Raw genomic sequence first — 23,563 nt, 5'->3', positions numbered from 1 at the left:
AATATGTGAGGTACCAACACTGATACCAGTAAAAGCCTCAGGAGTCCTAAAAAGCAGGCTGTACTCCACCAGCCTTTATACAACACACAGTTCTTTATTTGGTTTTTCTTATAGTTACTAAGACAAAAGGAGCAGAAAGGACACCTTCTAGACATCTGAGCTACAGCCACATGAATGATGACCACATCAGGTCATCTGAGTTGCCACCATTACCATCATATTCACCTTCCAATCTGAAGTAAGTTAATGAAATCAGCTTGATGTTGAACACTATCAGCACACAGAGGATCACACTAATATCTTCCAACCACAAAGTGTCCAATTCAAAATGTGAATCTGAAACAGGGACTAGGAAAAGAAGAAAGAGTCAGGACAGGTGCAGTAAAGAGCAAGACTATATTACACATGAAAAGTAGCTTTTCTTTTCAGGTTCCTGTTGCTCCATGCCCCCTACATGTACAAGAACAATCCAGAAGAAATTTGGCCTACTTGATTTTGGAGATAAGCATGGTTTTTAAAGCTAGAAGAGGTTATAAGGAGACATGTACCCATTCTCCTCAAGGAGCATGGCTCTTGCTTTTATGAGTCTGTCTGAAGAGCACATGGATAGATCATGTTTTTTTCTGTTTTTTTTTTTTGTTAATTGTTGTTGTTGTTTGTTTTTAGTGCTGAGGCTCCTCAAGAGTTCTGGACCATACAGAGTATAGTGAAATAGAACATTCTTAGATGATCAGGATCAGTGAAATGGAAGAGGTCTTAAATTGTCAGCCATCATATTCTCTGGGAAGCATGATCTCTCTATCCTCATCTTCCTTTCTGTTTTAACATTCCAGCTGCTTCACATCTTCCCTGATACCAATCTGTACTATTTCCTCTCTCACCAGGGGTATCTGTTCAAGATCCACCTCCTACTCATTAACATTCTAGATCATTGTGAAGAGGGAAGTTTGGTTTCTCCCCATCCACCCACAGATGCACCCTCCAGTGTAGGACACAGAGATTCATTCAACACATCCTTCTGAATAACTTCAAGTGGGGAATAGTTTCATTATCCCTCTTCAGGTTTGTGGCTAGCTCTGAAATGAAATTGAAAGAGACAGATTCACAGTAGAAAATAACAGATGTATTCCATAAAAGTTCTATATGAAAGAGCATACTTTAGAATGAAGTCCCCTGACTCAGGATGAATATCCATTTTTATGCTTCTGTTTGGTGAAGCATAGGCAGTTCTATGGAAATATGATTAGACCGACGGACAGACTCAACAGTCCATGAGTTCTTTAGAACTCTTTAGGAGGTCTCTTTTCTCCTCCCTGATGTAAGATGGATATTTTCCCAGATGAAGTTGTTAGTTCCTACTGCCAAAGGCAGGAAAGAGCATTTCTGCCAGGCCAGCTCTTAAAAACAAAGGTGTGGAAGCTAGATCAGGGTTTCCAAGTTTGGGAAGAAAGTATCTAGGTTCCAGATCCAATCTGGAAAAGAGAAATTCTAGTTTTAGGGCTGCCTTGGAAAAATGAGAGAAGGAGGAAGGAGGGCAGAATGAATGGCCCACTAATGCCATTTGGAATCTTTTTCAGTTATAAATGAACAATGTGTCGAGGTCTCATATTTTGTATTATCATGTTCAGAATCTCAACAATACCCTCTGGGCATCAGGTACTGCTTTAGTCAGCATTGGAACCATTAGTAAACTGAATAGATGGATTTCCTCTGGAGTAAAGCTCCCCACAAACTTTCCAATCTGGTCGGGTGGTGGAGTAAGAAGACAATAAAATGACAAGTACTGGCAAGTGCATGAATTAATGAGCATTCTTGTGCACTATTGGTGGGAATGTGAAATGGTGGGTATGTTATCTTCTCAAGAAAAAATAGAATTACCATGTGATCCAGAAACTCCATTTTTGGACGTATGAACAGAAGAATGGAAAATATTCTCTAGAAGAGGTATCTGTATGCCTGTGTTTACAAAAGTATTGTGACCAATAGTGAACAGATGCACAATCCATACTTTTATTCTTTAAGCCTGTTCTAAACAGAAGTCAAAACATCATGAAATATAAAGTGATGCTTTGTCCCAGCTGTCTTGTGAAAGAAGAAATGAAATATTCTAGGTTTGATTTATTTGTCAATGTGTTTATAAATCTGTTCTTTAGTCTATAACTTGAATTTTTATGTTTATAACAGAGACTCTCATAAAGCAGAAAGATATTATTTTTATTATGGCAAAAGTTACTTGATATTGAAATCTAGACATTATAGCATGTGTTCTCATGGCCTATTTATTGACCCTATTGTTCAAGCAACAATTACTCCTCTTTTGCTAAATGTTTTCCTGGGCAGTTGGAAGAAGACTTTTATAGGATGACACCAGCTTATTGCTTACATACCTCTTTGTTTTAGATGCAAAATGAGCATGACTCCTATAATTGCAAACACTGAAATCATGGATACCATTGAATCCTTTAACCAATGAGAAAATCTCCCAGAGCAGATATCTAAAAAAAAATTAAATTATGTTATAATCACTTGATATTTATACGGAAACATGCAACATTGGAAAAAATTCATCAAGAAAGCCAGAGCTATTCTGCATGTGTGTAGTGTGTGATACTTTAAAGTTGCATTTTAAAATTATTTCTTTTAAATTTTTTTATTATTCATTGTTTTCATTTATTACATTTCAATCTCAGTTTCTACCCTCATCCCATTCCCTCCCCTACCTCCCCTCTGCCACCTTACCATAAAGTAAGCAAGAGTTATTGTGTGTGAGTATTTATTATTTTAAATTTGTGTTTTAAAATTTCTTTTAATTTTTGAGATTATAATATAATTACATAATTTCTCCCTTCCCTTTCTAAATGGACTATTTTCAGGGTAATTTGGAAATCAATAGAGAGGGGAAATACCAAGGTATAAGGGTAAGGGCTATTTTTTAAATGCTTCCTCTTTGTATTCATAAAAGAAGAAAGAATTAAGATTAGAATATAAGAAGATGGGAGTAAAAGGGATAGCTGTTTTTAAGTTGTGGGCAGATTTGAGATAATATTAAACAGTACCTTAGGAAAGTAGCTGACCTTTACTCCATCTCACTTGCCATGAGTAGGCATTATTAAAAGCAAGAAATAGACGTAGGTATTTATTATTATCATTTTTTCTAAGTTTGAAAGAAGCTGATAGAAGAATAAATCTGAAGACTTCTAAACTGCCTAAAATACCCTAATTTCCATAGTGTAAGAACTTACTGGCATAGGCAGTTTCCATTCTTCTGTTAATGTGTTATAGTCACTGTGATGTTTTGAATGGGAATGGCAACCATAGTCATATATATATATATATATATATATATATATATATATATATATATATAGTCATCCTTTGGAAATTTTTGGGAAGAATTACACGGTGTATCTTGTTGGAGGTGGTGTGTTACTGGGGGAGGACGTTAAGGTTTCAAAAGATTTCTGTCATTTCCTGTGTGTCTTTCTTTCCACCTCTCATTTGAAAATAAAGATGTAAATAATCTTGGATAATATCAATAAGAAGAAATCTTTTGAAAAAGCTTATCTCTACAGGGTATTATCTACTATAAAGAAAGTTGTAAATTTGTGCTTTCAAATGAGTAAGCACTCCCTATGCCCCACACAAGAGAGGATAGAAAAGACAGCTGTTTCTTTAGATAGCAGTATAAAGAAGAGCAGCTAGAAACCTAAAAGAGATACTTCAGAGAAATACAGAAACAGTCTAACCCAAATCCATAGGGGATGGACATATTGCATCTCTTGTAGGAGATCTAAAGGAACTGATTTTGCTCCTGAGATTTAGAACTATGGCAAAAAATTTATACATTTGAGAATTTTATTTTTTATTATCATATATATATATATAGATATATTTATCACACATAGTAATGAAATTCTTTAATATTTTTCCAGATATAACATAATCATTGGCCTATTACTTACTCACAAAATCTTTTGTCTCCCTTTCATTTTAGGATTACTTCTCTTTGCCCACACAATCTTGCATTTACAGTCATATTACACTTACTTGAAATGTTTCTTCTATCTATTTAACTCTGCAAACCCCCAAATGAGGAAATCTGTGATATCTGTATTTCTGGGCTATAGCAGATATAATATGAATTTCCTGGTGCAATCAATTCATGTCCTACAAATGACAATTCTGTTTTGTGGAACAGACTAAAACCCATATATTTTTATATATTCCTCCAATCACAGACAATGAAACTACTTTCATACTTGGCTATTGTGAGCAGTCCTCCAATAATTTGAGATGTATAATTATCTCAGTTCTATGTTGACTTGGAATATATGAGAGTATACACTCAGCACTGGAAATTCTGGAGCATATCAAAGTTCAAATTTTAGGTTTCTGAGGTACCTTTCTGTATGAATTGTCATAGGAGATGTGAATCCAAAACAATCTCAGCTATGACATGTACAAAAGAACAAGAAAGTATTCCAAACAAGTCTAGTTTGGTGGACCAATGAGTTTCCTGTGGTTACTTGAAAGAACATAGGTATCTCAAGGGTAACTGAATAACTAAAGGATCCTGCTGTGGGATGGTCTGTATGTCAAATTGCTCTGATTGGTCAAGAAATAAAACACTGATTGGCCAGTGGCCAGGCAGGAAGTATAGGCTGCCTAACAGAGAGGAGAATTGAGAGAACAGGAAGGAAGGGAGAGACACTGCTAGCTGCTGCCATGACAAGCAGCATGTGAAGATGCTGGTAAGCCACGAGCCACATGGCAAGGTATAGAATTATAGAAATGGATTAATTTAAGCTATAAGAACAGTTAGCAAGAAGCCTGCCATGGCCATACAGTTTGTAAGCAATATAAGTCTCTGTCTTTACTTGGTTGGGTTTGAGCGGCTGTGGGACTGGTGGGTGAAAGAGATTTGTCCTGACTGTGGGCCAGGCAGGAAAACTCTAGCTACAGGATCCTCCTTAGTATTATGCATCATTTGATGAGTTATGAATATTGGGTCACTGGAACTCTATGCTCAACTAATAAGTGACTTACACTGGAAAAATCTTCTCTCTACAATGTGCTTACTGATTTTGTAAGCAATAATGAGGATGAGAATCATGATATTTGTAAGTTGTGTGAGCTTCCTGATCCCTTTAAGTTTCCATAGCTTCCTAAGTGTTGTGAGTCTTCCTGCATTTTCCAGGAATAATGTTTCTAGTTAAAGTAAAGAGCTACACAACACTCTACCCCTTCCTCCAGATCTTATATGCTTTTTATTCAGTCATGACATTTTGTGAATTTTGGAGAGAATTGTGTTGATGCCAATTATTTTTTTTTATTATGGCTGAAATTTAAGTTACTGTGTCATAACAAAAGTCACTGATTCCCAGGTTCTTGGTTAGTTACAAGTTTCCACAGATACTGCAAAAGATTAATTTTCCTCTATAAGTAATAGCAGAGGTACTCTATGGGTAGAAACACTTGAGTTTAGAATGCAGTTTGGTGGGTACTCCATAACCGCTCATGAAAACAACAGTAGTCAACATAGCATCAACTGGCACTATGAAAGCCAGCAATCAGCTAGGGAAATTCCATCTCTATCAAATCCTGATTTTTATGTTCTGTAGCCAAAGTGTACAGCATCTTTAGCAGTAGGTTCTTATCATCTAGCTTTGGCAAAACCAACAGCAGTAGAAATAGCTTTTGTGGTCTGTGAGGACAATAAGACACTTGTGTCTCTTTTAAGTCTGTTCATCCAGACTGATATCTTTGTATTGCTGCAGATTATACAGAATGGATGTTTACCTTATAGTTTCTCCTATTCAGGGATGACCATATTGGTCCCATCTGATTCTTGTCCCATGGCATCATGATCTAGGTTCTAACAAACTCATTATTGTTTTTAAATCTTCTCAATTTTAAGCATCTCAGATGCAGAGTATTCCCTAAATATTATAATTTCATTGCTTTTGCTTTCATAATATTAAAAAATCAAACTTGATAGATATCAGAATCACATATGATTATATACATACTTGATAATTTATTACTATCACATCATGTTCTTACTCTATATCATTAGATTTTTTTTACAGTAGAATCTAAGTTATTTTGTTTTCAAGGAAGAGATACATAGCAAAGATTTATTTTGTCCCCCTCAAATCCAGCTGTGGAAAATGGCATGTTGATGGGTTCTCATTCTTCCTTGTTTCTATTTTCCTCACAAAACTGAGACTAGTGTGGAGGATAGCAATATATTTTTGTCTTCTATATAACCATCCCTAACTCATGTGGGAAATTTCTTTCTGGGCAGGCAGATGAACCTACATTTCATGCCTTATAAGCCAAAGCAAAGGCATGTAACTGCTGACAGAGCTTTTTTTAAGTTCTTCCATAATAAGAGTTCCTTTTACAGATTACGATATTCAGTCCATCAGTCATTTAGGCTATATCTCCACACTCACATGTAGCAGATCCAATTCATGAATGAAGCATTCCACCTGATGCCATACCACAAAAAGGAAAATATCCATACTTAGAACATCCTTCTCAATAAATGCTCGACTCCCAGATATCTCAGTCTGTGTTTCATGATGTATAACACAGCACAGTAAGAATTCAACTGTCACTACAGGAAAGAAAGTCATCATCCCATATCACATAGGAAAAGATATTGAGATTGAGATTGACTACACAGATGGCTTACCTTCAGATTGATCACTATTACCTTGATCAGTCTCACAGATCGAATTCAAAATGTCAAAAACTGGATTCTCAACTTTTTCTGGGTAGACAAAAAAAAAGTTTATTTACTTCAATAGAGCACCCATGACAGAATGAAGATTCTAAAGAAGTCATTAGTGAACCAATGTGTTTCAATGAGTAGCCTATTCTACACCAAGATCACATCCCACTATGGGGCACAGCAAAGCTACTAAAGTTCCGTTATCACACATATTTAAAATGTGTCTTGAATCCATTCAAATCTATAATCCCCAAATGAGGAAATTTGTGATATCTGTATTTCTGGGCTATATCAGTTATAATATCAATTTTCTGGTGCATTCACACCATATGCTACTAATTATAATTCTGTTTTGTATAACACAATAAAATGTGAACACACATGAACATCACAGTATCATATATTTTTACCTAAAACTTTGTTCACAGACTTTGAAAATGCTTTCACACTTGGCAATTGTAAGTAGTACTCTAATAAGTTGAGAAGTACAATTATCTCAGAGCTATGATGACTTGGAGTCTATGAGCGTATACACTCAGCGCTAAAAATTCTGGGGCATAACAAAGTTCAAATTTTCAATTTCTGAGGTACCTTTCTGTATGATTTGTCATGGGAGATGTGAATCCAAAACAATTTCAGATATGACATCTACATCAGACAAAGAAAGTATTCCAACCAAGTCCAGTTTGGTGGACCAATAAGTTTCCTGAGGTTACTTAAAAGAACATAGGTAACTCAAGGGTAGCTGTATAACTAAAGGATCCTTCTTAGTATGATACACCATTGGGTGAGTTATGAATATTGCTTCCCTGGAGCTCTGTGCATAATTTGTAAGTGATTTATACTGGAAAGATCTCTCCACAACCTGCTTACTGTTTTGTAAGCAATGATGAGGATGAGAATCATGAGATTTGTAAGTTGTGTGAGCTTCCTGATCCCTTTAAGTTTCCTTAGGTTCCTAAGTGTCGTGTGTCTTCCTGCATTTTCCAGGAAGTAATGTTTCTAGTTAAAGGAAAGAACTACACAAAACTCTACCCGTTCCTCCAGATCTTATATGCTTTTGATTCAGTCATGGCATTTTGTGAATTTTGGAGGGAATTGTGTTGATGCCAATTATTATTATTTATTATGGCTGAAATTTAAGTCAGTGTGTCATAACAAAAGTCACTGATTCCCAGGTCTTTGGCTAGTTATGAGTTGCCACAGGTACTACAAAAGAATAATTTTCCTCTACATTCTAACAGCAGAGGTTCTCTATGGGTAGAAACACTTGAGTTCAGAATGCAATTTGTTGGGCACTCCACAACTACTCATGAAAACAATAGTAGTCCACATAGCATCACCTGGCACTATGAAAGCCAGCAGTAAGCTTGGGAGATTCCTTCTCTCTCCTATCCTTATTTTTGCGTTCTGAAGCCAAGGGTACAGTGTCTTTAGCAGTAGGTTCTTATCATCTAGGTTTGGCACAACCAGCAGCAGTAGAATTGGCCTCTGTGGTCTGTGAGGACTTTAAGACACTTTTTTCTCCTTTAATTCAGTTCATCCAGACTGATGTCATTTTATTGCTTTAGCTTATGCAGGGTGGATAGTTACTTTACTGTTTCTCCTGTTCAGGGATACCCATCTTGGTCCTATGTGATCCTATGCCCCACAGCATCACAATCTAGGTTCTGAGAAACTCATTTATTGTGTTAAATCTTCTCAATTTTAAGAATCTCAGATGGAGAGTATTCTCTGAACATTATAATTTCATTGATTTTGCTTTTCTGATATTAAAAAAATCTAACTCGATGGATATCACTATTGCATATGTTTATATACATACTTGATATTCTATCAGTATTCCATAAATTTCTTCCTCCCTGTCATTTGATTTTTTTTGCAGTGGTATTTAATGTTTTTCCTCCAAGGGAGAGCTCCATAGTAAAGATCTACTTTGTCCCCACGCTCTTCCAGATGTGGAAAATGGCAAGTTGACATCTTCTCATCTGCCATTTCTTTCTCTTTTCCTGACAAATCTGAGATCAGTGTGGAGGAGAGCATTATCTTTATTTATATCTTTCATACAATCATCCCTCACTCCTGTGGGAGAAACTTCTTTCTGGGCAGAGATATGAGCCTTAATTTCATGCCTTAACAGCCACAGCAAAGGTGTGTAACTGCTGACAGATTTACTTATGATCTTCATAATATGAGGTACTTTCAGAGATTACGATATTCAGTCCACCAGGCATTTAGGCTGTATCTCCATATGCACTTGAAGCAGATTCCATTCATCAATGAAGCATTCCACCTGATTCCATACTATATAAAGGAAAATGTCCACATTAAGAACATCCTTTCCAATGGATGCTACACTCTCAGATATCTCAGTCTTTGTTTCATGAGTTATAATACATCACAATGAGAATTCAACTGTCACTACAGGAAAGAAAGTCATCATCCCATATAACATAGGAAAAAATATTGATATTGAGATTGACCTACACAGATGCCTTACCTTTAGATTGATCAACAGAACATATATCACTCTCAATCTGCATTCTGATCTTGCCTGGACATGTCTTCTCCCTAACTTTTTCTGAGCAGAGAAAAACAAAAGTTTATTCACTTCAAAAGAGCACTCATGACAAAATGAAGATTCCACATAAGTGATTAGTGAACCAATGAGTTTCAATGAGTAGCCTCTTCTACCTCACAGAGATCACTTCCCACTATGGAGTATAGCAAAAGTGGAAATGTTCCACTCTCACACATATTCAATGTGTTTCTTGTGTCTATTTAACTCTACAGTCCACCGAAATGAAGAAATTTGTGATATCTGTATTTCTTGGTAAATCAGTTATAATATCAATTTCCTGGTATATTCAGGCCATGTCATATAAATGAAATTCTGTTTTGGATAACAAAATAAAACCCCAAAATGCATAAATATCACAGCCTCACGTGTTTTTATATTCTCTTCTGTTCACAGACAATGAAAGGGCTTTTATACTCTTGTGAGTAGTGCTCCAATATGTTGAGATGTATAATTATCTCAGTTCTATGGTGACGAGGAGTATATGGGAGTGAACACTCAGTGCTGGAAATTCTGGAGCATATCACAGTTCAAATGTTAGGTTTCTGAGGTACCTTTCTGTATGATTTGTCATAGGAGATGTGAATCCAAAACAATCTCAGATATGACATCTACAACAGAACAAAAAGTATTCCAAGCAAGTCCAGTTTGGTGGACTAATGAGATTCCTGGGATTACTTGTAGAAACTTAGGTATCTCAAGAATAATTGTATAACTAAAGGATCTTCCTTAGCACAACACACCATTTGGTGCATTATGCTGTGCAATATTGCTTCCCTGGAATTCTTTGCTCAACTAATAAGGAACATCCACTGGTAAGATCTTCTTTCTACAATTTGCTTACTGATTTTGTAAGCAATAATGAAGATGATAATCATGAGATTTGAAAGCTTTGTGGACTTCTTAATCCCTTTTGGTTCCTAAGTTTTGGGTGTTTTCCTTCCCACTCCAGGTAGAAATGTTTCTAGTTAAAGTTCAGAACTACAAAACACTCTCCCCTTCCTCCAGATCTTGTATGCTTTTGATCCAGTCACGACATTTTCTGAATTTTGGAAAGAATAGTGTTTTTGCCAATTAAATATTTTAATATGGCTGAAATTCAAGTCATTATGTTATAACAAAAGTGACTGATTCCCTGGATCTTGTCTTGCTACCAGTTTCCACAGATCCTGCATGAGACTAATTTTCCTCTATATTCTAATAGCAGAAGGACCTTATGCATAGAAATACTTGGGCTTTAATGCAATTTGGTGGGCAATCCATATCTGTTTATGAAAACAATAGTAAGCCACATATCATCATCTGTTACTATGAAAGCCAACAATCAGGGAGGGAGCTTCCATCTCTATCCTATCCTGATTTTGTGTTTTGTAGCCAAAATGTACAGTATGTTTATCAGTAGGTTCTTATCACTTAGTTTTGGCACAACCAGCAGCAGTAGAATTAGCCTCTGTGGTCTGTTAAGATTATAAGTCAGCTTTGTCTTCTTTAAGTCAGTTCATCCAGACTGATGTCATATAAAATGACAATAAATGCCTCAGGCTATGGAGGATGGATAGATACATTACTGTTTCTCCTATTCTTGGATACCCATATTGGTTCCTTCTGATCCTGTGTCCCATAGTATCACAATCTAGGTTCCAAGAAACTCATTTATTGTTTTTTATCTTCTCAATATTAAGTAGCTCAGATGCAGAGTATTCCCTAAATATTATAACTTTGTAGCATTTTGTTTCCTGATATTAAAAAATTAAACTTTATGGATGTCAGTATTACCTATGATTATATACATTCTTGATAAGTCCATCACTATCACATCATGTTTTTCCCCTAATAACATTTTTTTTCTCAGTAAAATCAAAACAATTTTTGTCTAAGGGAGAGCTCACTTGCAAATATCTAAATTGGCCCCACTTCCTCCAACTGTTGAAAATGGCCAATTGACTTCTTCTCACCTTCTCTTTGTTTCCCTTTTCCTGACAAAACTGAGACTAGTGTGGAGGATAGCAATATATTTATGTCTTTATATAATCATCCCTCACTCATGTGGGAAATTTCTTTCTGGGCAGACAGATGAGCCTCCGTATCATGTCTTATCAGCCACAGCAAAGGCATATAACTGCTGACAGAGTTTTTTTGTTTATAAAATCTTCCTTAATATGAGTTCTATTCAGAGATTATGATATTCAGTCCACCAGTCATTTTGGCTGTAGCTCCACACTCACATGTAGCAGACCTCATTTATCAATGAAGCATTCCACCTGATGCCATATCATGTAAATGAAAATGTCCACATTAAGAACATCCTTCCCAGTGGATGCTGTACTCTCACATATTTCAGTCTTTGTTTCATGAGTTATAATATATCACAGTGAGAATTCAACTGTCACTACAGGAAAGAAAGTTATCATCCCATATCACATGGAAAAAGATATTGAGATTGAGATTGACGTAAGCAGATGCCTTCCCTTCAGATTGATCACCATCATGTTGATCTCTCTCAGTGTGCACACTGAGTATGCTTTGAAATGACTCCTCCCTAACTTTTTCTGGGTAGACAAAAACAAAAGTTTATTTACTTCAATAGAGCACTCATGACAGAATGAAGATTCCACATAAGTGATTAGTGAACCAATGAGATTCAGTGAGTAGCCTCTTCTACCTCACAGAGATCACATCTCACAATGGGGCACAGCAAAGGTACTAATGTTCTACTATCACATATATTTAAAATTTTTCTTGTATCTATTTAACTTTACAGTCCCAAAATGAGGAACTTTGTGATAGCTGTATTTCTGGGTATATCAGTTTTAATATCAATTATCTGGCGCATTCACTCCATGTCCTACAAATGACAGTTCTGTTTTGTATAACAGAATAAAACTCTAACATGCATGAATAATACAGTCTCATATATTTGTATCTACTCCTCTGTTCACAGACTTTGAAACTGCTTTAATAATTTGGAAATTTTGAGTAGTCCTCCCATAAATTGAGATGTACAATTATCTCATTGCTATGGTGACTTGAAGTCTATGAGAGTATAGATTCAGTGCTGGAATTTCTGAGGCATATCAAAATTCAAATTTTCAGCTTCTGAGGTACCTTTCTGTATGATTTGTCATGGGAGATGTGAATCCAAAACAATCTCAGATATGACATCTACAACAGAGTAAAGTAAGTATTCCAACCAAGTCCTGTTTGGTGGACCAATGAGTTTCCTGTGTTTACTTGAAGGAACATAGGTATCTCAAGGGTAACTGTATAAGTAAACAATCCCCCTTAGTATGACACAATATTTGGTGAGTTATGAATATTGCATCTCTGTAGCTCTTTGCTCAAATTATAAGTGAATTATACTGGAAAGATCTTCTCTCCACAATTTGATTAATGATTTTGTAAGCAATAATGAGGATGAGAATCATGAGATTTGTAAGTTGTGTGAGCTTCCTTATCCCTTTAGGTATCCTTAGCTTCCTAAGTGGTGTGAATCTTCCTTCACTTTCCAGGAATATATGTTTCTACTTAAAGGAAAGAGCTAAACAAGACTCCACCACTTCCTCCATCTTATATGCTTTTGCTTCAGTCAAGACATTTTTTTTGAATATGGAGAGAATTGTGTTGAAGCCAATTAATTTTTTAGTATGGCTGAAAATTTAGTCACTATGACATAACAAAATAAATGATTCCCAGGTTCTTGGCTAGTTACAAGTTTCCACAGATACTACAACAGACTAATTTTCCTCTACATTCTAATAGAAGATGTACCTTACGGGTAGAAACAATTAAGTGTATAATGCAATTTGGTGGACACTCCACAACTTCTATGAAAACAATTTTAGTCCACATAGTATCACCTGGCACTATGAGAGCCAGCAGTCAGGGAGGGAGCTTCCATCTCTATCCTATGTTGATTTTTATCTTCTGTAGCAAAAGTCTACAGTATCTTTATCAGTAGGTTCTTATCACTTAGTTTTGGCACAACCAGCAGCAGTAGATTAGCCTCTGAGGTCTGTGAAGAGTATAAGACACGTTGGTCTCCTTAAGTCAGTTCATTCAGACTGATGTCCTTTGATTGCCTTAGATTAGGCAGGGTGGATAGATACATTACTGTTTCTCTTATTCTGGGATACCCATATTGTTCCCATTTGATCCTATGTCCCACAGCATCACAATCTAGGTTCTTAGAAACACATTTATTGTTTTAAATCTTCTCAATTTTAAGTAGATTAGATGCAAAATATTCCCTAAACATGATAATTTCACTACTTTTCCTTTCCTGATATTAAAAAATCAAACTTGATGGATATCACTATTGCATGTGATTATATACATACTTGACATTCTATCAGTGTTACATAATTTATTTCCTCCCTATTGTTTTTTTTTTAAGTAGAATCTAAGTGATTTTCTTCCAAGGTAAGAGCTCTGTAGCAAAGATCTATTTTCCCTTCACCAACTTCCAGATGTGCAAAATGGCAAGTTGACTTCTTCTCATCCTCCATTTCTTTCTCTCTCTTTCCTTACAAATCTGAGATTAGTGTGGAGGACAGCAATATTTTTATTTATGTCTTTCATACAATCATCCCTCACTCCTGTGGGAAAATTCTTTCTGGGTATACAGATGATCCTTAATTTCATGGCTTAATAGCCACAGCAAAGGTATATAACTGCTGACAGAACTTTTTTTCAATCTTCCAAAAAATGAATTCCTTTCAGAGATTACGATATTCAGTCCACCAGGCTTTTTAGGATGTATCACCACACTCACATGAAGCAGATCCCATTCATCAATGAACCATTCCACCTGATGCCATACTATATAAAGAAGATGTCCACACTAAGAACATCCTTCCCAATGGATGCTCTACTCACAGATATTTCAGACTTTGTTTCATGAGTTATAAAACATCATAGTGAGAATTCATGTCACTACAGGAAAGAAAGTCATCATCCCATATCACATGGGAAAATATATTGATATTGAGATTGACCTACACAGATGTCTTACCTTCAGACTGATCAACAGCACATATATTAGACTCAATGTGCATTCTGAGGTTGTCTGGAAACAACTTCTCCTTAACTTTTTCTGGGTATACAGAAACAAAAGTTTATTCACTTCAATAGAGCACTTATGACAGAATGATGATTCCACATAAATAATTAGTGAACCAATCATTTTCAATAAGGAGCCTCTTCTATCTCACAGAGTTTACATTCCACTATGGAGTACAGCAAAAGTATTAATGTTCCATTATCACACATATTTAAAATGTTTCTTGTATCTATTTAATTATATGGTCCCCAAATGAGAAAATTTGTGATATCTGTATTTCTGGGTATATCAGTTATAATGTCAACTTTCATGGTGCTTTCACTCCATATTCTACAAATGATATCTGTTTTGTATAACAGAATAAAACTCCAACATGCATGAATATCACAGTCTCATATATTTGTATCTACTCCTCTGTTCACAGACTTTGAAACTGCTTTAATATTTGGGAATTTTGAGTAATTCTCCAATAAATTGAGATTTACAATTATCTCAGTGCTATGGTGACTTGGAGTATGGGAGTAAACACTCAGCGCTGGAAATTATGGAGCACATCAAAGTTCAAATTTTCAGTTTCTGAGGTACCTTTATGTATGATTTGTCATGGGAGAGGTGAATCCAAAATAATCTCAGATATGACATCTACAACAGAACAAAGTAAGTTTCCAACCAAGTCCAGTTTGGTGAACCAATGAGTTTCCTGTGGTTACTTGAAGGAACATAGGTATCTCAAGGGTAACTGTATAACTAAAGGATCCTCCTTATTATGATAAACCATTTGGTGAGTTATGAATATTTCTTTTCTTGAATTGTGTGCCCAAATTATAAGTGACTTACACTGGAAAGATCTTCTCTCTACAGTTTGCATACTGATTTTGTAAGCAATAATGAGGATGAGAATCATGAGATTTGTAAGTTGTGTGAGCTTCCTGATCTCTTTAGGTTTCCTTAACTTCCTAAGTGTTGTGAGTCTTCCTTAGCTCTTCAGGAAAAAAAATGTTTCTAGTAAAGGAAAGAGTAACACAACACTACAACCCTTCCTCCAGATCTTACATGCTTTTGATTTAGTCAGAATTTTTTTTGAATTTGGAGAGAATTGTGTTTATGCTAATCAGTTATTTGTCATGGCTAAAATTAAATCACTATGATATAACAATAATCACTGATCCTCAGGTTTTTGGCTAGCTACTAGTTTCCACAGATATTACAAAAGAGTAATTTTCCTCCACATTCTAATAGGAGACGTACCTTCTGGGTAGAAACACTTGTGTTTAGAGTGCAATTTGTTAGGCACCCCACCACTGCACATGAGAACAATAGTAGTCAACATAGCATCAACAGGCACTATGAAAGCAAGCAGTTAGTGAGGGAGCTTCCATCTCTATCCTATCTTGATTTTTATTTTCTGTAGCCAAAGTCTACATTGTCTTTATCAGTAGGTTCTTATCACTTAGTTTTGGCACAACTAGCAGCTGTAGATTCGCCTCTGAGGTCTGTGAAGATTATAAGACACTTTAGTCTCCTTAAGTCAGTTCATCCAGACTGACGTCCTTTTATTGCCATAGATTATGCAGGATGGATAGATACATTACTGTTTCTCTTATTCTGGGATACCCATATTGTTCCCATTTGATCCTATGTCCCACAGCATGGCAATCTAGGTTCTTAGAAACACATTTATTGTTTTAAATCTTCTCAATTTTAAGTAGATGCAGAATATCCCCTAAATATTATAATTTCATTGCTTTTCTTTTCCTGATATTAAAAAAAATAAAACTTGATGGATATCACTATTACATATGATTACACAATACTTGACATTATATCAGTATTCCATAATTTACTTCCTCCCTATTGTTTGATTTTTTTCCCAGTGGAATCTAAATGATTTTCTTCCAAGGGAGAGCTCCATAACAAAGATTTCTTTTGTCCCCACCAACTTCCAGATGTGGAAAATGGCAAGTTGAAATCTTCTCATCCTCCACTTCTTTCTTTCTCTTTCCTGACAAATCTGAGATTAATGTGGAGGACAGCACTATTTTTATTTATGTCTTTCATACAATCATCCCTCACTCCTGTGTGAGAAACTTCTTTCTGGGTAGACAGATGATCCTTAATTTCATGGTTTAACAGCCACAGCAAAGGTATGTAACTCATGACAGAACTTTCTTATGAACTTCCAAAAAATGAGTTCCTTTCAGAGATTATGGTATTATGTCCACCAGGCATTTTATGATGTGTCTCCACACCCACATGAAACAGATCCTATTCATCAAAGAAGCATTCCACCTGATGTCATCCTATATAAAGGAAGATGATCACACTAAGAACATTGTTCCCAATGGATGCTACACTCTCAGATATCTCAGTCTTTGCTTCATGAGTTATAATACATCACAGTGAGAATTCAACTGTCACTACAGGAAAGAAAGTCATCATCTCATATCACATGGGAAAAGATATTGATATTGACCTACACAGATGCCTTACCTTTAGATTGATCCACAGCACATACTTTAGATTCAATGTGCATTCTGAACTTGCCTGGAAATGACTTCTCCCTAACTTTTTCTGGGTAGACAAAATCAAAAGTTTATTCACTTCAATAGAGCACTCATGACGGAATGAAGATTCCACATAAGTGATTAGTGAACCAATTAGTTTCAATGAGTAGCCTCTTCTATCTCACAGAGATTACATCGCACTATGGAGCACAGCGAAAGTACTAATGTTCTACTATCACTCATATTTAAAATGTTTCTTGTATCTATTTAACTCTACAATCCACAGAAATTCAGAAATCTGTGATATCTCTATTTCTGAATATATCAGTTATAATATCAGTTTCCTGGCATATTCCGTCCATGACATACAAATGACAATTCTGTTTTGGATAACAAAATAAAACTCCAAAATGCATGAATATCACAACCTCACATGTTTTTATATTCTCTTCTGTTCACAGACAATGAAAGTGCTTTCATACTTTGCTCTTACGAGTAGTGTTCCAATAAGTTGAAGTGTATAATTATCTCAGTTCTATGGTGACTTGCAGGATATGTAGGTAAACAATCAGCACAGGAAATTCTGGAGCATATCACAGTTCAAATTTTAAGTTTCTGAGGTACATTTCTTTATGATTTGTCACGGGTAATGTGAATCCAAAACAATCTCAGATATGATATGTACAACAGAACAAAGAAAGTATTCTGATCAAGTCCAGTTTGGTGGACCAATGAGATTCCTGGTATTACTTGTAGGAACATAGGTATCTCAAGGGTAACTATATAACTAAAGGATCTTCCTTGGTATGACACACCATTTGATGAGTTATGAATATTGCTTCTCTGGAGCTCTGTGCTCAATTTATAAGTGATTCACACTGGAAAGATCTTCTCTCCACAATTTGCTTACTGATTTTGTAAGCAATAATGAGGATGACAATCATGAAATTTGTAAGTTGTGTGCGCTTCATGATCTTTTTAGGTTTGCTTAGCTTCCTAAGTGTTGTGAGTCTTCCTTCCCTCTCCAGGAAGAAATGTTTCTAGTTAAAAGTCAGAACTACACAACACTCTACCCTTCCTCTAGCTCTTGTATGATTTTGATTCAGTCATGACATTTTCTGAGTTTTGGAGAAAATAGTGTATTTGCCAATAAAGGTTTTTTTTCCCTTTTATTTTATTTCACAATACCATTCAGGTCTACATAATAGCCACAGATTCCCTTGTTCTCTCCCTTCCTGCCCCCTTCCCCTTTGCCCCAGCCTATCCCCCATTCCCACCTCCTCCAGAGCAAAGCCTCCCCCCCCTAGGACTGAGATCAACCTGGTAGACTCAGTCCAACCTGTTTGGGAGGCATCTAGGCAGTGGTACCCTGTCCTGTGCTCATTGCATGAGTTATCTGTTTGAAACCTGGGACTTATGCAGGGACACTTGGCCAATTAATTTTTTTTTTAATATGGCTGAAATTGAAGTCACTATGTTATAACCAAAGTCACTGATTCCCTGGTTCTTGGCTATTTATGAGTTTCCACACATACTGCACTAGAATAATTTTCCTCTATATTCTAATAGCAGAAAGTCCTTTTGTGCAGACACACTTGGGCTTAGAAAATAATTTGGTGGGTAGTCTACATCTGTTTATGAAAACAATAGTTCTCCACATTGCATCAACTGGCACTATGGAAGCCAGCAGTCACGAAGGGAGTTTCCATCTCTATCCTATCCTGATTTTTATGTTCTGTAGCCAAAGTGTACAGTATTTTAGCAGTAGGTTCTTATCATCTAGTTTTGGCATAACCAGCAGCAGTAGAAAGAGCCTCTGAGGTCTGTGAATATTATAATACAACTTTGTCTCCTTTAAGTCAGTTCATTCAGACTTATGTGCCTTTATTGCCTCAGGTTATTTATGCAGGATGGATAGATACATTACCACTTCTCCTATTCCCATATTGGTCCCTTCTGATCCTATGTCCCACAGCATCACAATCTAGCTTCTGAGAAACTCATTTGTTGTTTTAAGTCCTCTCAATTTTAAGTAGCTCAGATGCAGAGTATTCCCTAAATATTATAACTTTGTGGCATTTTGTTAACTGATATTAAAAAATTAAACTTTATGGATGTCAGTATTACCTGTGATTATATACATTCTTGATAGTCCATCACTATCACATCATGTTTTTCCTCTATTAACATTGATTTTTTTTTCAGTAGAATCAAAATTATTTTTTATCCAAGGGAGAGCTCCATTGCAAAATTCTAACTTGATCCTCTTCCTCCAGCTTTGGAAAATAGCAAGTTGACTTCTTCTCACCTTCCCTTTGTTTTTTAATCCCTGACAAAACTGAGACTGGTGTGCAGGATAGCAAAACATTTATGTCTTTATATAATCATCCCTCACTCATGTGGGAAATTTCTTTCTGGGCAGACAGATGACCCTCCCTATCATGCCTTTTCAGCCATAGCAAAGGCATGTAACTGCTGACAGAACTTTTTTAAAGATATTCTGTAACATGAGTTCCATTCAGAGATTATGATATTCAGTCCACCAGTCATTTAGGCTGTATCTCATACTCAAATGTAGCAGATCCCATTCACCAATGAAGCATTCTACCAGATGCCATATCATGTAAATGAAAATGTCCACACTAAGAACATCCTTCCCAGTGGATGCTCTACTCTCACATATTAGTCTTTGTTTCATGATTTATAATACATCACAGTGAGAATTCAACTGTCACTACAGGAAAGAAAGTCATCATCCCATATCACATTGGAAAAGACATTGAGATTGAGATTGACTACACAGATGGCTTACCTTCAGATTGATCACTATTACCTTGATCAGTCTCACAGATCGAATTCAAAATGTCAAAAACTGGATTTTCAACTTTTTCTGGGTAGACAAAAAAAGTTTATTTACTTCAATAGAGCACCCATGACAGAATGAAGATTCTAAAGAAGTCATTAGTGAACCAATGTGTTGCAATGAGTAGCCTATTCTACACCGAGATCACATCCCACTATGGGGCACAGCAAAGCTACTAAAGTTCCATTATCACACATATTTAAAATGGGTCTTGAATCCATTCAAATCTATAATCCCCAAATGAGGAAATTTGTGATATCTGTATTTCTGGGCTATATCAGCTATAATATCAATTTTCTGGTGCATTCACACCATATGCTACTAATTATAATTCTGTTTTTGTATAACAGAATAAAATGTGAACATATATGAAAATCACAGTATCATATATTTTTACCTAAACTTTGTTCACAGACTGTGAAACTGCTTTAACACTTGGCAATTGTGGGTAGTACTCCAATAAGTTGAGATGTACAATTATGTTTCCGGTGGTTACTTGAAGGAACATAGGTATCTCAAGTGTAACTGTATAACTAATGGATCATCCTAAATATGACACAGCATTTGGTGAGTTATGAAAATTGCTTCCCTGGAGCTCTGTGCTTAATTTATAAGTGACTTCCAATAGTAAGATCTTCTATCCACAATTTGCTTACTGATTTTGTAAGCAATAATGAGGATGAGAATCATGAGATTTGTAAGTTGTGTGAGCTTCCTGATCCCTTTAGGTTTCCTTAGCTTCCTAAGTGTTGTGAGTCTTCCTTTACACTTTAGGAAGAAATGTTTCTAGTGAAAAGAAAGAGTAACACAATACTCCATCCCTTTCTCCAGCTCTATATCCTTTTCATTTAGTCAGGACAATTTTTGAATTTAGAGAGAATTGTGTTTATTCTAATTAATTTTTTTTTATTAAGGCTGAAATTTAAATCTTTATGTCCTAACAAAAGTCACCTATTCCCAGGTTCTTGGCTAGTTACAATTTTCCACAGATACTGCAAAAGAGTAATTTTCTTCTATATTCTAATAGAAGATGTACTTTATTGTTAGAAACACTTAGGTATAGAATACAGTTTGTTGGCACTCCACAACTGCTCAAGAAAACAATAGTAGTCATCATAGCATCAACTGGAGCTATGACAGCCAGCAGTCAGGGAGGGGGCTTCCATCTCTATCCTATCCTGATTTTTATGTTCTGTAGCTAAAGTGTACAGTGTCTTTATCAGGTTCTTATCATCTAGGTTTGGCACAACCACCAACAGTAGATTAGCCTCTGAGGTCTGTGAAGATTATTAGACACTTTTGTCTCCTTAAGTCAGTTCATCCAGACTGATGTACTTTTATTGCCTCAGATTATGCAGGATGGATAGATACATTACTGTTTCTCTTATTCTTGGATACACATATTGATCCCATTTGATCCTATGTCCCACAGCATCATAATCTAGGTTCTGAGAAACTCATTTATTGTTTTAAATTTTCTCAATTTTAAGCAGATTAGATGCTTATATTCCCTAAGCATTATAACTTCATTGCTTTTCCTTTTCTGATATTAAATAATTAAAGTCGATGGGTATAACTATTACATATGATTATATTCATACTTGACATTCTATCAGTGTTCTATAATTTACTTCCTCCCTATTGTTTGTTTTCAGTGGAATCTAAATGATTTTCTTCCACAGGAGAGCTCCATAGCAAAGATGTATTTTGTCCCCACCGACTTCCAGCTGTGGAAAATGGCAAGTTGACATCTTCTCATCCGCCATTTTGTTCTATTTCAAGACAAATCTGATTAGTGTGGAGTACAGCAATATCTTTATGTATTTCATACAATCATCCCTCACTCCTGTGGGAAACGTCTTTCTGGGAGACAGATGATCCTTAATATCATGGCTTAACAGCCACGACATCAGTATATAACTGCTGACAGAGCTTTTTTATGATCTTCCAAAATATGAGTTCCTTTCAGAGATTATGATATTCAGTGCACCAGACATTTTAGGGTGTATCAACACACTCACATGAAACAGATCCCATTCATCAATGAAGCATTCCACCTGATGCCATACTATATAAAGGAAGATGATCACACTAGAGACATCCTTCCCAGTGGATTCTCTACTCTCAGAGATCTCAGTCTTTGTTTCATGAGCTTTAATACATCATAGTGAGAATTCAAATGTCATGACAGGAAAGAAAGTCATCACCCCATATCACATGAGAAATGATATTGATATTGAGATTGACCTACACAGATGTCTTACCTTCAGATTGATCAACAGCACATGCTTTACACTCAATGTGTATGCTGAACTTGCTTGGAAATGACTTCTCCCTAATTTTTTCTGGGTAGACAAAATCAAAAGTTTATTCACTTCAATAGAGCACTCATGACGGAATGAAGATTCCACATAAGTGATTAGTGAACCAATTAGTTTCAATGAGTAGCCTCTTCTATCTCAGAGATTACATCGCACTATGGAGCACAGCGAAAGTACTAATGTTCTACTATCACTCATATTTAAAATGTTTCTTGTATCTATTTAACTCTACAATCCACAGAAATTCAGAAATCTGTGATATCTCTATTTCTGAATATATCAGTTATAATATCAGTTTCCTGGCATATTCCGTCCATGACATACAAATGACAATTCTGTTTTGGATAACAAAATAAAACTCCAAAATGCATGAATATCACAACCTCACATGTTTTTATATTCTCTTCTGTTCACAGACAATGAAAGTGCTTTCATACTTTGCTCTTGCGAGTAGTGTTCCAATAAGTTGAAGTGTATAATTATCTCAGTTCTATGGTGACTTGCAGGATATGTAGGTAAACAATCAGCACAGGAAATTCTGGAGCATATCACAGTTCAAATTTTAAGTTTCTGAGGTACATTTCTTTATGATTTGTCACGGGTAATGTGAATCCAAAACAATCTCAGATATGATATGTACAACAGAACAAAGAAAGTATTCTGATCAAGTCCAGTTTGGTGGACCAATGAGATTCCTGGTATTACTTGTAGGAACATAGGTATCTCAAGGGTAACTATATAACTAAAGGATCTTCCTTGGTATGACACACCATTTGATGAGTTATGAATATTGCTTCTCTGGAGCTCTGTGCTCAATTTATAAGTGATTCACACTGGAAAGATCTTCTCTCCACAATTTGCTTACTGATTTTGTAAGCAATAATGAGGATGACAATCATGAAATTTGTAAGTTGTGTGCGCTTCATGATCTTTTTAGGTTTGCTTAGCTTCCTAAGTGTTGTGAGTCTTCCTTCCCTCTCCAGGAAGAAATGTTTCTAGTTAAAAGTCAGAACTACACAACACTCTACCCTTCCTCTAGCTCTTGTATGATTTTGATTCAGTCATGACATTTTCTGAGTTTTGGAGAAAATAGTGTATTTGCCAATAAAGGTTTTTTTTCCCTTTTATTTTATTTCGCAATACCATTCAGGTCTACATAATAGCCACAGATTCCCTTGTTCTCTCCCTTCCTGCCCCCTTCCCCTTTGCCCCAGCCTATCCCCCATTCCCACCTCCTCCAGAGCAAAGCCTCCCCCCCCTAGGACTGAGATCAACCTGGTAGACTCAGTCCAACCTGTTTGGGAGGCATCTAGGCAGTGGTACCCTGTCCTGTGCTCATTGCATGAGTTATCTGTTTGAAACCTGGGACTTATGCAGGGACACTTGGCCAATTAATTTTTTTTTAATATGGCTGAAATTGAAGTCACTATGTTATAACCAAAGTCACTGATTCCCTGGTTCTTGGCTATTTATGAGTTTCCACACATACTGCACTAGAA

General features: G+C 36.0%; 1 protein-coding gene across 1 annotated transcript in view; it reads right to left on the bottom strand.

Annotated features, from left to right (window-relative positions):
• Positions 1-23,563, bottom strand: part of LOC102902894 (selection and upkeep of intraepithelial T-cells protein 2-like) — a 76,086-nt gene that overhangs the window by 10,694 nt on the left and 41,829 nt on the right. Inside the window, exons 10-11 of the mRNA XM_076563615.1 lie at positions 2,388-2,495; positions 226-348 (exon numbers count right to left, since the gene is read on the bottom strand). Of these exons, the coding sequence (XP_076419730.1) occupies positions 226-348; positions 2,388-2,495 (231 nt within the window). The remainder of the gene's footprint in view (positions 1-225; positions 349-2,387; positions 2,496-23,563) is intronic.

The sequence above is a fragment of the Peromyscus maniculatus genome, chromosome 2 (assembly GCF_049852395.1).
Source record: "Peromyscus maniculatus bairdii isolate BWxNUB_F1_BW_parent chromosome 2, HU_Pman_BW_mat_3.1, whole genome shotgun sequence".
Lineage (NCBI taxonomy): Eukaryota > Metazoa > Chordata > Mammalia > Rodentia > Cricetidae > Peromyscus > Peromyscus maniculatus.
Note: the sequence above shows the minus strand (reverse complement) of the source record. Positions and strands in the feature narration are given on the sequence as shown.